The sequence below is a fragment of the Saccopteryx leptura genome, chromosome 3 (assembly GCF_036850995.1).
Source record: "Saccopteryx leptura isolate mSacLep1 chromosome 3, mSacLep1_pri_phased_curated, whole genome shotgun sequence".
Taxonomy (NCBI): domain Eukaryota; kingdom Metazoa; phylum Chordata; class Mammalia; order Chiroptera; family Emballonuridae; genus Saccopteryx; species Saccopteryx leptura.
The window spans coordinates 97,682,209-97,698,395 of record NC_089505.1 but is presented as its reverse complement, the minus strand read 5'-3'; the positions used below and the strand labels follow the sequence as shown (position 1 = coordinate 97,698,395).

The window sequence follows — 16,187 nt, the reverse complement described above, 5'->3', positions numbered from 1 at the left end:
CGGAACCTGCTGCTGTCTCGTTCCCAGACATTAAGGGAATAGCTTCCCGGGAGCAGCCCTCCTACCTTCCCCAATTGTGAGAGTTGTCTCCAGCTGCTAAAGGGACCTCTTCCTGGGGTCTTCTCCTTTCCTTTACGGTTCTGATAACAATCTTGTCACCCCCAGCAGGCCTGGCATCAAACAACACAGGAATGATGACAAGGCTGAAAAAGCAGATCCACTTTATTTACAATGATCAGTTGGTGACACACAGATCTTTGGGCTTTTTGTGGCCTTGTTGACAGACACCTGGGCAGGGGCCCACTCCTTCTGTTGGGATAATGCACCTTCCTTCCACATCCTGCTTAAGAATCCAGCAGCTGCCAGGACCCTCTGGCTCTGACAAACCTCGACTTGGGTCATCCCTCCTATGTCCACTTTCTGGGTAGTCAGGGTCCCCAAGCACCTGCCAAATGTTTTCCTTACCTCCTCTGGAGGCCCCATCTCAGTCCTGGTTGGGGGGCACTTAATGGGAAACCACATACACCTGTTTGCAGAGGCATGGGGTAGATGAGGAGTCCCGTGGGGGTACCAGGTGCCAGCGCACAGGCTTGGTGCAGAGAGCTGTTACCTAGCCTAATCTGTAGTTTGGGTTGGTCGGACCATCCCAGTCTTCTCCAGAGGCAGAACAGAGAAGGCCCAGTAGTCTTCCAAGGGGTGCGGAGGCCAGGCATAAGGCTGGAGAGTTCTTCCTCATGTGCATGGCACCAGACTCAGTGCCCCCCCCTGGGCCTGGCCTCGGTTTTCCAGAATCACTATTTTTCCCTGACAAGAATGCCTCACCAGGGTCCATCTCATCCCAAGGAGAAAGGCTAGACTGGCAAGGGCAGGGCCACTGCCTCCATTTGGTCAAGATCCAAGCCCCCCCACCCTGGATTTCTGGAAACTTCTCCCCCCTTCTCATGAGAGGATGTTTTTGGTCTATCAGAGAGACTTGGTGTAAAGTGTAGGAGGCGGTTCCACAGTGGAGGGTGCCTAGAAACTCTGGATGGGGAGAGAAGAGAACACTGACTACTCCCTCCCCCACCCCCCAACTTGTCACCCAATAATCAAGGGCGTATCAGGCCGTCACTCTGAGCCAGGATGAGGCGCAGAGCAGGCAACAACGGAGACCACGAGGGAGGCAAGGGCTGGGGTACCAGGGAGGAGCCAAGCAGGCAGGGCCGGGGCTGGAGTCTGTAAGTCAGGTCGGCCGGGTCTGGGGGCCGCGAGTCCTGCCGGGTTCGCTCTCAGCGCGCCTGGCCCGCCCGCTCCTTCGGACCGGCCTTCCAGCGGCGGGGCTGTACCGGCGGCAGGGGCGCGGGAGCGCCCCGCAGGCTGCACGTCCTCAGCTCCCGGGTCAGGCTGAGCACCTCGGACCGCTCGGGCTGGGGTGCTCCTTCATGCCCTTCCTCGGTGTCCTGATCCTCCTCCTCGTCCTCCTCCTGGATGCTGCTCAGGCGCGGCACCCCACGGCCGCGCTCGGCGGGCGGAGGCCGGTAGGCGCACTTGGCGTTGAGCAGCCGGCGGAGCGGGGCGCGGGGCACCGAGGCGGCGGCGCCCCCGGCGCGGAGGTGCTGCTGGCGCACGTGGCGCGCGTCGCTCTGGCGCTGCAGGCGCTTGAAGTCGCTAAAGGCCGCCAGCGCGGTCTGGCGGAGCAAGCGAGCCAGGGCGCGCGCCTTGTGCGCCCGCGCCAGCAGCACGGCGTGGCAGCGCAGCACCACAGCCTTGTGGCGCGCCTGGTGGCGATAGACCCAGGCGAAGACGCGCGGGTGGCGCCCGTCCGCCGTGCAGTAGGTGATGCGCGGTAGCAGGTAGGCGTGCGTCGGCCTGCGGCCCCCCGACCCCCCAGCAGCGCTGCGCTCGCACGGCTGCATACGGATGCCGTGAGGCCCCAGCGTCAGCTTCATCTTGGTGCCCCCGCCAGGCCCGCAGCGCGCCCAGATCTTGCTCACAGCGTCGTCGGTGCAGCCGTCGCCCTTGGCGTGCAGGGTGACGGCGTTGCCCAGGTACCACACGGTGTAGGTCGGGTCCTCCTTGTTGAGTTCCACTTTCTGGCGCCGGCTGCGGAACACTCGGCCCAGGCGCTCCAGCGGCCAGTCGGGCAGCAGGTCGGGGCAGGAGCGCAGGAAGCTGGAGAGCAGCGACGTGTAGGCGAGTCCCGGACTCAGGCTCTTCGCCTTGCACTTAGCCTCATCCTCCACCAGCACGAATTTGTTACGTCTCCAGGGCAGCATAGCGGCAGCAGCCAAAGGGGCTGGGGCCCGAGAGCTCACGGGCGTCCTGGCCAACGGTCGGGGGAGGGGAGGGCGCGAAGTCCACGGCCCCGGGGTCGCGAGAAGCTGGGGCGGTGCCGGAGACAGTAGGTGCCCGGAGATGGCCAGTGCTGGGCAGGGCTATATTCGTAGATGCCCGGTGCCCAACCGGGCTGGCAGTCGAGATGCCCGGGCGGAGGCCGAGCGTCCGGGAACAGCTTCCCCCGGGAGTCGCTCAGCCGTCCGGGAAGCAAAGAGGGGCGGGGGCTGGGCGTGGTGGAGGCGACCCCAAGCTCGAAGAGCGGGGATCTCGCGGTCCCCGCCGCTCAGATTGAGCCCTCAGGGAGGTCTCCGGAGCCGGGGCTGGAGGCTGGCTGCTCCGTGGGGTAGACAGAGAGCGCGACTGCGGTGGGGACTCCTTCAGGCGTCGCGGCTCCACCTCCTAGGGCTGCCTGCATCAGCGGGCGGGACCGCTAGCTCTCTTGTCCCCTCCCCTCGCGCGCCTCTCCTCCCCCTCGCAGGCTAGCGCTGCTCCTTGCCCGAGACCCAGCACAGGCGCGGTGGAACGGATTTAATCATTATTATTGGAGTGGCGGGGGTGGAAGGGGCAGTTAAGGAGTAGGAATCTTCTGAAATGGACGGGAAGACTTTGCCAGTGCAGATTTCTGTGGCCTCACTGATGATCTCCAAGCTCCCCTAGCCGCACTAGGGATCCCCCTCCTCTCTTTCAAGGATTCCCCCTGCCGCTCAGCACAGCACGTCCTTACCCCATTTCTCAGAGTGATTTTGGGTGGATTCCTGATGTAGCTGGCCTGGCTCTCTTTGCCTCCGGTCTGCACAGCAGAAAGCCAGCTGAGGTGGCTTGAGCAGTGCAGTGGAAAAGTACTGTCGCCTGGTGAAGCTTTCTCCAGGTTCTTCCAAGGTCGTGGGCCAGGCAGCTTTGCCTGAGTTGGGAGGCGAAGGCACTGCTCCAGTGGCTAGTAGTGCCCCTTGCCTGGCCCGAAGCCCAGAGGGTATCCTTTGAGGGTTGGGGAAACTTCTAGAGTATTTCAAGGGTCTGTGGGCATAGCAGATGAAAAGCTCCTTCTTTCTGACCAAAGGGCAACCTCTCGATTCTCCAGAGGATTAAAAAAGACAAAACGTTGTGAATTCCTCCAGTATCCCCCAACACCCATGGGACTTTTGCATTCATGATCTCATTTAATCCTCAGGACAGCCCAGGCTCAGTTAAGTGACTACTTGCCCACGATCACAAAGCTGGTAGAAGGTGGAACTAGGGCTCCACTCAGGCTTGGGTGACCCATGAGCAGGCCGTCACTCTTCTGCGAGACTACCATATGCTGCATATTGACGGAGCATGTTCTGTCCTCCCCTGGGACCCTCCAATGGGGGCAACATTCAGGGCAGAGGGCATGAGTAATGAGTGGGTTCAGAATCCTCTGGAGAATAAGAGCAGAAAACCCACAAGGCTGCATCACTGGGTGCTTCTAAAATGACATGCAAGTTAGGAACGAGAAATTACTTAGAATCATGGAATCTTAGCTTTGGAGAGGCCTCATGGATTTCTGGTCCATTTCAGTCTCGCTTTATTTTATTTTCAATGTGGAATGTCTTTATTGCCTTTTGCTGATTATAAAAGTCATAGATGCTTGTGGTAAAAATCACACAAGGAAGACAGGGAAGTCTCTCACTGTTCTCACCCTGGAAATATAGACATGGCCTCATTTCCCTCCAAGAGAACAGGCTCTTAGAAGCAAAATGATCATTTGAGTGCTTTTCATGGTGCCAGATTTGCCTCTGGGGGCTAATGACAGTAACTCCACCAGTTCTCCTTTTTAGGAAGGACTTCGTGTGGTTTTTTACCTGAAAGACAGATCACTGAAAAAAAGTCCGCTGTTGCCTGGGCTGGTGGCACAGTGGGTAGAACCTCCTCTCGGAGTGCTGAGGTCACTGGTTGGATCCCGGGGTTGTAGGTTCGAGCCTTCATCCTGGGATTGCTGGTTGGAGCCTCAGCCATATGAGAAGCAGTCAATGGACGTACAGCTAAGTGGGACAAATTGCTGCTGCTCTTTCTCTCTCCCTCCCTCCCTTCCCTTCTGCTCTGCCTCTCTCAAAGAAAAAAAAAGAAAAGAAAAATCCTGCTGTCTCCCGCTGTGGGCCTCCTAGGTTCACCCTCTGGACCTTGGGGTTTCCCTCCCCCCAGATGACAGGAGGCTGGTGGGAGTGGCCAACAGCAGATTCTCATTTGCAAGGCTGAGATACTTCCAAACTTTTGTCCAGGACTAGCCTTCTCCTGAGGTTGCTAGGGTTAACTCTAAAAACACAGGCCGCCTATTATTAAATTTGAGTTTCAGATAAACAACAATTTTTTAGTATGTCTCAAGTATTGCATGCATTTCATCCTGTAACTAAGCCTCCTGCCTGCCAGAGAACAAGAAAGAGCAGGAAGCCTCAGACAGGCGTGAGGCGTGTGTGGCACCTGGGAGGCTCCCTGGGCTTGCTCACCTAGTCCTGGTTCTGTGCTGTCCACTGCTCGTGGAACATCCGCGGGGCAGGGGTGGGGGGCGGTCAGCCAGGACTGTGTGAGGTCACAGTGTGCAATAGTCTGTTTTAATGTTAAGTCTGTTATGTTTGTTAAGTCTGTTTTATGTTAAGTCTGGTATTTGAAGCAGTATCTGACATTGTTAGCCTTGATAACCACTCACCTTGGCTTCCTTGGCAGGGAGGGATTCCTCTCCTACCCCTGGGACCACTCCTGACTTCACAGGCTCCTCCATACAACCCCGGGCTTGGCCTGCTTCCCTTCTTCCAAACGTATCCCTTTGGAGAGCTCAGCTGCCCTTGGAGCGTCCACCTTCCTTTCTGTTCAGATGGCTGGAAAAGCTGGCCCTGTTCCACGCGCATCCAGGCAGAGTTCAAGGCTGTCTCCTCCATTAAGCTCCCTTCCCTTGACTCCGGTCCATGGAGAGCACTCCCAACCCGGCATCCGTCATCACTGCTTCATCACCGGCGTGCAGTTGGAATTTTCTCTTTTCAATCTAATTTTTATGTCTATTACACAGCTAGCTGGCTTACAGTAGACATTGTTTAGAATAAATCAATCCTCTGCCCCACCCTTCCTCAGTTCTCAGTTCTCACTTCCAAAGACAGACATTCTTTACATGTTTTAGATGGCACTTCTGTCATAACCCTCTTATTATTATTATTTTTTAATTCAGAGACAGAGAGAGAGAGTCAGAGAGAGGGATAGATAGGGACAGACAGACAGGAACGGAGAGAGATGAGAAGCATCAATCATCAGTTTTTTGTTGTGACACCCTAGTTGTTCATTGATTGCTTTCTCATGTGCTTTGACCACGGGTCTTCAGCAGACCGAGTAACCTCTTGCTCGAGCCAGCGACCTTGGGTCCAAGCTGGTGAGCTTTTTTTGCTCAAGCCAGATGAGCCCATGCTCAAGCTGGCAACCTCGGGGTCTCGAACCTGGGTCCTCTGCATCCCAGTCCGACGCTCTATCCACTGCGCCACCGCCTGGTCAGGCCAACCCCCTTATTTTTAAGTAACACTTCCAATTCAGATTTCCCACTCTTAAAGACATTCTCTGTTGCCTCCCTGACACAGAAGATGAAGATTTAATGTCCTCTTACCCTCCCTGATTGCACACGTTTTCCCTTCTCCCTTCCAGTGTGGTTAGAACGTTCTGTTGTTGCAGCGGCAATACTCAGGGTTTACTTGCTGTGACTGTGCAGATATTCAAAGCTGGGCCTTGAAGCGTGCTGTGATTCCATTTCCCTTATCGGACAACTTTTTGCTTTTCCAGAAGTATATAATCACCTCATTGAAAAAAAAACCCCCAAAAAATGTTCCTTACATTACCTTACATTACCTATCACTAATTCAACCCCCAACATGGTCGAACATACCAGGTGATGTTTTAGGTCTAGGTGTTTCTTAGAGACACCCCCCCCCCCCTCCTGGAGGCCTCCTTCCTCCCTGGGCTCTAGTCTGGACCGCTTACCCTACAGACCTGCATAGCTATTGTCCTGGGACTGTGCTCTACCACCGTCCTCGGAATTTCCTTTGCCTCTTTCCTGGGTTGGATCAATTTTCTGTATACCTTGCTCCATCTCCCCCTTGATTTATTTCCTTGTTTTGGCAGAGCACATAGTCCAGTACCTTTGATTGATGGTTCAACTGGGTACAGAATTCTAGATTGGAAATAAATTTCCCTCTGAATTTTGAGGACATGATTCACTGTTGCAGTTGAAAAGTCAAAATGACATTCTGATACCTAATCTTGTATGTGTGAGCTGATTCTTCTCTCTGGCAGTTTCTAGAATTTTCCAGAAGTCTAAAGTTTTATAATGATGCGCATATACTCTGAGCACTTGGTCGGTCTTTTAATCTGGAAATCAGTTTTGGGGGCATTTCTTTGTGCTAATTTCCTCCCTACTGTTTTCTGGTTTTGTTTGTTTCTATTCTAGTTGGATTAATCCTCTAATTTTTCATTTTAAAAAATGTTTGTTCTACTTTCTGAGACATTACCTCAAGTTAATCTTCCAACTTTTCTTTTAGATATTTTTATGTCACTTTTCATAATTTTTCACTTCTAAGAGCAACTTCTTGTCCTTTTTTTTATAGCATCCTTCTTGTTCATGGATATAATATTATCTCTGATGTCTCTAAAAATGCTAATTCTAGTTTAATTTTTTTTTGTTTTGAGAGAGAGACAGGAAGGGAGAGAGATAAGAAGCATCAACTCATAGTTGTGGCACTTGAGTTGTTCATTGATTGCTTCTCATATGTGCCTTGACCAGGGGGCTCCAGCCCAGCCAGTGAAACCTTCCTCAAGCCAGCGACCTTGGGCTCAAGCCAGTAATCGTGACCTTGGGCTTCAGGCCAGCGACCATGGGATCATGATGATCCCATGCTCACGTCAGCAATCCTGTGCTCAAGCTGATGAGCCCATGCTCAAGCCAGCGATCTTGAACCTGGGACCTCAGCATTCCATGTTGACTATCCACTGCACTACCACCACTCAGACAGTTGTTTTAATTTTTAATTGTGCTAAAATACACACATAAAACTTACCATTTTAACTATTCTTAAGCATACAGTTCATATCACTAAGTATTGAATATATTCACATTGTTGTGCAACTCACATTCAGAACTTTTTCATCTTGCAAAATCAAAACTCTGAATCTGTTAAACAACAACTCCCCTTTTACCCCTTCCCCAGTTCCTGGCAACATAAAATTTACCATTCAACCCTCTATCTCTATGAATTTAACCACTGTAGAAGTGGAATCATACAGTAGTTGTTCTTATGTGACTGGTTTATTCCACTTAGCATAATGTCCTCAGTGTTTCTCCATGTTGTAGCATGTGTCAGAGTTTCCTTACTTTTTAAGGCTGAATAATAATCCACTATATATATATTTTTTATTATTATTATTATTTATTTTTTTTTGTATTTTTCTGAAGCTGGGAGGCAGTCAGACAGACTCCCGCATGCACTTGACCGGGATCCACCTGGCACGCCCACCAGGGGGCGATGCTCTGCCCATCTGGGGCGTCTCTCTGTCGTGACCAGAGCCACTCTAGCGCCTGAGGCAGAGGCCATGGAGCCATCCTCAGTGCCCGGGCCATCTTTTGCTCCAATGGAGCCTCGGCTGCAGGAGGGGAAGAGAGAGACAGAGAGGAAGGAGAGGGGGAGGGGTGGAGAAGCAGATGGGTGCTTCTCCTGTGTGCCCTGGCCGGGAATCAAACCTGGGACTTCCGCACACCAGGCCGACGCTCTACCACTGAGTCAACCGGCCAGGACCTATATATATATATATATTTTATTTATCCATTCATTGATTGATGGACACTGGGTTACTTCTACCTTTTGGTTATTTGTGAATAATGCTGGATGAACATGGGTGTACAAATATCTCATTGAGACTCTGATTTCAATTCTTTTTGCTATATAACCAGAAATGGGATTGGTAGATAATATGATAATTCTATTTTTAATTTTTTAAGGAACCACTATTCTGTTTTCCTTAGCTGCTGCATTCTTGTACGTTGCATAAGGGTTCCAGTTTCTGTACACCCTTGCCAGCACTTGTTATTTTCTGTTGTTTTTTATGGTAGCCATCCTGAGGGTTGTAAGACAGTATCTCATTGTGATTTTGATTTCCATTTCCTCAGTTAGTGATGTTGAACATTTTTTTCACGTGCTTGTTGGTTATTCGTATATCTTTTTTAGAAAAAGGGCCATTCAAGTCCTTTGTCCATTTTTAAATGGTGTCATTTTTTTTAAGACTTTATTTATTCATTATAAAGAGGGGAGAGAGAGAGAGAGAGAGAAGGGGGGAGGAGCAGGAAGCATCAACTCCCACATGTGCCTTGACTAGGCAATCCCAGGGTTTTGAACTGGCAACCTCAGTGTTTCCAGGTTGACGCTTTATTCACTGTGCCACCACAGGTCAGGCCAAGTCCTTTGTCCATTTTTAAATTGGGTTATTTATTTTCTGTTGTTTAATGATAAGTGCTTTCTATTTTCTGGATATTAACCCCTTATCAGATTTATGATTTGCAAATATTTTGTCCTGTTCCTTATGTTGCCTTGTTTATTCTGTTGATTGTGTCCTTTGATGCATGGAAGTTTTAAATTTTGATGTGGTCCAATTGATATATTTCTACTTTTGTTGCCTGCGTTTTGGTGTCAAGTTCAAGAAATCATTACCAAATTCAATGTCATGAAGATTGTCCCCATGTCTTCTTCTAAAAGTTTATAGTTACAGGACTTACTTTTAGGTCTTTGATCTATTTTGGGTTAATTTTGGTTCACCGTCATTCTTTTGTATGTGAATATCTAGTTTTCCCAACGCCATTTGTTGAAAAGACTATCTTTTCCTTAATGAGTATTTTTGGCAGACTTCTCCAAAATCATTGACCATATAGGCAAGCATATGTTTCTGTCTTTATTCTATTCCGTTGGTTTGAATGTCTGTTTTTTTTGTTTGTTTGTTTCTTTTTTTTTGTATTTTTCTGAAGCTGGAAACGGGGAGAGACAGTCAAACAGACTCCCGCATGCACCCGACCGGATCCACTGGCACGCCCACCAGGGACGATGCTCTGCCCACCAGGGGGCGATGCTCTGCCCATCCGGGGCGTTGCTCTGTTGCGACCAGAGCCACTCTAGCGCCTGGGGCAGAGGCCAAGGAGCCATCCCCAGTGCCCGGGCCAACTTTGCTCCAATGGAGCCTTGGCTGCGGGATGGGAAGAGAGAGACAGAGAGGAAGGAGAGGGGGAGGGGTGGAGAAGCAAATGGTCGCTTCTCCTGTGTGCCCTGGCCGGGAATCGAACCCGGGACTTCTGCATGCCAGGCTGACGCTCTACCACTGAGCCAACCAACCAGGGCCTGAATGTCTGTTTTTATGCCAGTGCCACACTGTTTTGATTACTATAGCTTTGTAATAAGTTTTGAAATCAGGAAGTATGAGGACTCCATCTTTGTTCTTTCTCAAGACTGTTTTGGCTATTTGGGGTCCTTTGAGATTCCATATAAATTTTAGGATGGGTTTTTCTATTTCTGCAAAAGAAATGCCATTGAAATTTTTTTTTTTTCTGAAGCTGGAAATGGGGAGAGACAGACAGACTCCCGCATGCGCCCGACCAGGATCCACCTGGCACGCCCACCAAGGGGGCGACACTCTGCCCACCAGGGGGCGATGCTCTGCCCCTCCCGGGCGTCGCTCTGTTGCGACCAGAGCCACTCTAGCGCCTGGGGCAGAGGCCAAGGAGCCATCCCCAGCGCCCGGGCCATCTTTGCTCCAATGGAGCCTCGGCTGCGGGAGGGGAAGAGAGAGACAGAGAGGAAGGAGAGGGGGAGGAGTGGAGAAGCAGATGGGCGCTTCTCCTGTGTGCCCTGGTGGGGAATCAAACCCGGGACCTCTACACGCCAGGCCGACGCTCTACCACTGAGCCAACCGGCCAGGGCTGCCATTGGGATTTTGATAGGACTGTGTTAAATCTGTAGATTACAGTCTGACCTGTGGTGGCGCAGTGGGTAAAGCGTCGACCTGGAAATGCTGAGGTCGCCGGTTCAAAACCCTGGGCTTGCCTGGTCAAGGCACATATGGGAGTTGATGCTTCCTGCTCCTCCCCCCCCTTCTCTCTCTCTGTCTTTCTCCTCTCTATCTCTCTCCCTCTCTCCTTTCTAAAATGAATAAATAAATAAATCTGTAGATTACTTTGGGAAGTACTGACATTTTAATATATGAAGTCTTCCCATTCATAGACACAAATGTCTTGTCATTTATTTATAGCTTCTTTAATTTCTTTCAGTACATTTAATAGTTTTCGGTGTACAAATCTTTTGCCTCTTTGAGGAAGTTTATTGCTAAGTATTTTATTCTTTTGATGCTATGGTAAATGGATTTGTTTTCTTTTTTTTATTATTTTATTATTTTTTATTTTTTTTACAGAGAGAGAGTCAGAGAGAGGGATAGACAGGGACAGACAGACAGGAACGGAGAGATGAGAAGCATCAATCATTAGTTTTTCGTTGCACATTGCAACACCTTAATTGTTCATTGATTGCTTTCTCATACGTGCCTTGACCGCGGGCCTTCAGCAGACCGAGTAACCTCTTGCTCAAGCCAGCGACCTTGGTGAGCTTTTTGCTCAAACCAGATGAGCCCTCGCTCAAGCTGGCAACCTCGGGGTCTCGAACCTGGGTCTTCCGCATCCCAGTCTGATGCTCTATCCACTGCACCACTGCCCGGTCAGGTGGATTTGTTTTCTTAATTTCCTTTTCAGATTGTTCGTTGTTAGTGTATAGAAATGCAATTGATTTTTGTGTGTTGCTTAAAATTTTTTTCAAATTAAGTTTTAGACAGGAGAGGGGATGGAAGGGGAGGGGAGGGGAGGGAGAGAGAGATTTATTTGTTGTTCCACTTATTTATGCACTCATTGGTTGATTCTTTTATGTGCCCTGACCTGGGATCGAACCCGCAATCTTGGCATGCCAGGATAGTGCTCTAACCAACTGAGTCACCTGGCTAGTGCTGTTTGTTGTTTTTGTATCCTGTAACTTTGCTGAGTTTGTTTATTCTAAAAGTGTTTTTTTGTGTGTGTGTGGAATCTTTAGGGTTTTCTAATTATAGTTGTTTTTGAAAAGCCTTCTTCAGTCTCATACATTCCTCTGCTCCCTGAGTTCCTTTTTCCTGTTTTCCATTTTTTATAATTAATTTTTTTTTTTTAATGTGAATGTTTGACTTTCATGTTTACAGTTTTCCTCTGACATCTGGTAATCGTATCTGAGAGGCGCAAAAGTGGATCGGAAACTCTTTACTTTTGGGGGAGCGTGGAAGGAAGTGAACAGGACTTGTTATATATGGACCTCATTATCTCAGGTAAGGGAACCCCGACAAAGACGCTGCTTGATCAGACTTTAGCCAGGCTTCTCTGAACTCCTTTCTCAACTACCCCCATCCCAGCCAGTTCTGCATTGCCCAGTTTTAGCAAGAATTGTGTTAAGTCAGTGGTTTTCTGATGGTTGATAATTGTGCTCAAGATTCATAGATCATATTCACTTAATCTCATTACCATTTGTTCCTGGGAATGTAAAAGTACCACACTGCATATCAATTGATTAATTCCTGAATGCATATTTATTTATACATTAGTTCAGTAATGTTTTCCGCCCAGTGAGGAGGTTGGACTAGTTTGCCATCGTCTCTGCAGGTTTGAACATTCGGCCATCTTAGGAATCATTTCATTAAGTGGGTGCCGAGTTCAAAACTAGACACCGTGGGGACGCACAGTGATATGGAAGGCATCCCTGTTGTAGCCTGCCTCCAGGATGGCTCCCAGCAATCCTTTCCTCCCCGTATTCATGCTTGTGTGCATCCCCTCCCACACTGAAGAGGGCTGACCTAAGTAATAATAAGATATTGTGAAAATGACATTGTGTGAATTGTGAGACTAGGCCCTGAGGGACGTTGGGGTTTCTGCTTTGCTCTCTGGGATCACTTGCTATGGTGGGAACCAGCTTCCATGTTATGAGGACACTCAAGCAGCCCGATGGAGAAGTCCACATGGCAGGGAACTGGGGCCTCCACCAACAGCCAGCCCTGAGTTACCATCCATGTGAGAGAGGCATCTTGGAAGTGCACCCTTCAGCCCCAGCTTCATCTAGTCAAGGCTTTAGATGACTAAGGTCCCAGCTTACACCTAGACTGCAACCTCGTGAGAGAGACCCTAAGCTGCTCCCAAATTCCCGACTCCCAGAAACTGTGAGATAATAAATGTTATTATTGTTTTTAGTCACTAAGCTTTAGGAGAATTTGTATTCGGTAACTAATAGAATCCCTAATCTGTCACACTGGCCCCCAAATCCCTGGATGACTAGGATCTTGTGCTAGCCTCCTTTCCAGTTCCTCTGACTACTGAGCACCTTCCTGCCTCAGGTCCTTGCCACATGCTGTTCCCTTTTGTCCTCACCCTTCTAGTTTATTCATCTTCCAAACTGAGGTTTAAATGTTTCTGCTGTAGGGAAACAATTCCTAGCCTCCCCTGATTTCCCTGGCTTTTGCCTTTTCATAGCATTTACCAGAATTGTAATCCATTCTTTGTTTGGCTAATCATTTATTTAATGCCTGTCTCCTCTGATCCCGAGACCGCGAGCACCCTGAGGGCAGGGATGCACCTGTCTTTTCCACGGTCAGCTCCGCACTGCCTGGACAGCAGCTGGAACTTAGTAGGTGCTCAGAAGGGACTTACTCAGTAGCTGAATGAGATGTGTTCCAGCCGTCTGACTCCATCTTCATCCTTTCCACTACAGGAAAAACAGCTCAGAGCAAACCCCTAATTGACAGCAGGTCAGTACATTATTCTTAAAGGACAGCACATACACTTTTATTTTATTTGTTTTTAAAAAGTCTCCCTTCCGACAGTGACTCATTTTGTGACCTTGGGCTGCCTGCCTTTCCTCTCTGAAAAATGTGGATAGCAATTGGTATAGTGCTTCTCTTAAAGCCTGAGAACTATTTCTTCTAGAGAGATTTTGGCAAGGTTTTCAGTGCTCTTAAAGTACCATTTTCTTAATATCCAGGTGGTTATAAGTGATTGTATAAGTGATGAATAGAAATGAATTCTGATTGATCGTGTGGCTGTATCGTAGGTATAAAGTGTGTGTGTAAATTGGTACACTTTGTGCATATTTTTTGAAGAAGAGACTGTGGGCTCCAGAATGCTCATGAGCATCCAGAATTCTTCTGCGGACTTGTTTGAAGCTATTTTCATTTCTAATTCATTTGGCTCTATTCATTTCTAACAATAATAAACCAGTATTTCCTTAAAGCTTGGCATGTGCTAGGCCGTAGGCAAAACCTTTTCCTTTCACAATTACCTTTGCATGGTAGGAACTGTTCATTCCTATTTTATGGATGAGGGAACTGGGATGAGGCTCAAAGAGGTTAAAGAACTTCTCTAAGGCCACACAGGTAGTAACTAGCAGAGCAGTAACTAAATTGGTTTGGTTGGTTTGGTATGCTCTTACCCGTTGGAAAATTGTGTATTCGCAACTAAGGAATAAAGAAAAGGAGGACTATGACAAAGAGACTATTCATTCTAAAATATTTTAAGCATAAAGGAGACCAGAATAGTGTTAGTCTACAATCAGATGCCCAGTTACTGAGTAGTATGAATGCAGGAGATGAGCAAAGGTGATGGATGAAAATGTTACTCTCGGGATGCCTGTGTTTGAGAGATAAGCTCTTGGTGCATCCATCAAATCACAGTGCGATTCAAAGCAAAATCATGTTTGCATAACAAGCAGAACAGTCTAAACCAAGGCCAATGTTAGCATACCGCTGGGTCTCAGGGATGAGCCAGGCAAGAGGAGACGCCTGCAGCCGAGCAGGCCTTGTTTCTCTGCCTCATTCTACTGGTCACGCAGGGCCAGTCCAGACCAGTGTGCCTGGGAGGGTGTGGGTGCTGGGTGATGGGGTCATTGGGAGGCATGGGGGGGCTTGTTAAGAAGGATAAGCCAGCAGGGTTCAATGATGGCAGCCCTCTCAGCGGACGGCTGGCACTCGTCCCGCACCCCCCAAACCACTGGGCCTGCCGTGGGGAGGATGTCTTTGACAAGCCTCTGTGCAGCCTGCAAATCCCCCTGTCCTCCCTAAACCTCCCGTGTCACTGGACCGCGCCGCCCACCGCTCCTCTCTGCTGCGGTCACCTGCAGCCCGGGGTGCCCTCTCCCCTGCACGTTCTAACTCCTGGCCCGCTGCCCTCTACTGTCCTACTCCTGCTTTACTCTCGCTGAGTTCAGTATCCACAAAAGTGCTCCTTCAACATTCCAGCCTCCTTCTTCGTCCTCCGAGGATCCTGTCTGTCCTCTCCCCGACCTCAGCATGCATCCCCACTCTCATACCTTTGCCCTCGCCATTGCCAGTAACTGCAGCCCCTTCATGATGTCAGTTTAAAGCATCCCACAGTGTAAGAATTGACCTTCTGAGGTCTCTTCTCCAACAACCCGGTCCTCCAGTTCATTGCTCTGACTCCCTTTCCATCCTTCTCAGAGTTCACCTGCCCCTTCACTCAGCTTCAACCCAGGAGTGCTCGCATACCCCTGTGTTAGTTTCTTATTGCTGCTGTAACAAAGGACCACGAATTTAACAGCTTAAAGCAACACATATTTATTCTCTTACAGTTCTGGAGGTCAGAGTCTGAAATAGGCCTCACTGGGCTGACATCAAGCTGTTGGTAGGACCGTGTCTCTTCTTGAGTCTCTAGGGGAAAATCCGTGTCCTCGCCTTTCCAGCGCCCAGCGGCCACCCATATTCCTTGGCTCATTGACTCTTCCTCCATCTTCATGTCAGCAACATTTGGCTGAGTCGTTCTCATGCTGCCATTTCTCTGCTTCTGTCTTCTCTGCCTTCCTCTGCCACTTACAAGGACCCCACGGATGAAATTGACCTATCTGGACATGCCAGGATAATCTTATCATTTCATAGTTAACTGATTACCAACCTTCATTTTATCTGCCACTTGAATTCTAATCCCTGTTTGCCACGTGATCTTATATACTCAGAGATTCCAGGGACGAGGATGCAAGCGTCTTTGGGGGCATCATTATTTGGCCTCTCACAAGCCCCTTGTGTGCATTGCCTTTCCCCCAGTTTATTTTACTAACCTGAGCAAAATCTCACATCTCATTTCTTCCAGCTGTCCACCTACTGCAGCTCAGCCAGGCTGGAGAAGAGCAGAAATCACATGTCACTCGACAGTCCCACACGCTCGTCTCCAGTAAACTCGTACACTGCCAGGCAACCTACTACTATATTTCCCTAGTCCATTCACTCTCCTTCTCTCAAACATAATGACTTCACACCTGCTCCTCCCTCTTCAGAGCCCCCGCACACGCCTCCTTCCTTGTTCTTGTTCTCAGCAGAGGCTCTTGCTTCCTGTTCCCCAAGGAAACAGGAAGCAAGAGGAGGAAACTTCCCCAGACTCAGCAGTGCAGGCACCCGCCCCCTGCATCTGGCTGTACCCAGCCTCCCTCTCCCTGCTGTGGACGGACTACCCGAGCCCACCCCTGGTCACTTCCTCTGTGGACGGACTACCCGAGCCCACCCCTGGTCACTTCCTCTGTGGACGGACTGCCTGAGCCCACCCCTGGTCACTTCCTCGCTCCGAGAGCCCCTGCATGTTCTTCTGTGTCATCGGTCCCTCCTCTCTTCTCTTGGATAGTCAGCATGTAAACACGCTATAATTTCTGCCACCATGCAAGACGAACACAAACAAAAACAAAACTCTCTTGATTTTACAGCCTCTCTTCAGCCAATGCTTATTTTTCTGCTTTTCTTTATAGTAAACCTTGAAAAAATGTTCTCTGCTTCTTGGGTCCAATTCCTTC

At 49.4% G+C, this 16,187-nt stretch overlaps 1 protein-coding gene across 1 annotated transcript; it reads right to left on the bottom strand.

Annotated features, from left to right (window-relative positions):
* Positions 1–204: 204 nt before the first annotated feature.
* Positions 205–2,794, bottom strand: FAM43B (family with sequence similarity 43 member B). The gene has a single exon (XM_066375280.1). It carries the CDS (start codon positions 2,253–2,255, stop codon positions 1,269–1,271), a length of 987 nt encoding a protein of 328 aa, XP_066231377.1. The 5' UTR covers positions 2,256–2,794; the 3' UTR covers positions 205–1,268.
* Positions 2,795–16,187: the final 13,393 nt, after the last annotated feature.

What these genes read in the sequence shown, in the direction of transcription:
- FAM43B (XM_066375280.1), bottom strand. Translation starts at nt 2,255, where the DNA reads ATGCTGCCCTGGAGACGTAACAAATTCGTGCTGGTGGAGGATGAGGCT.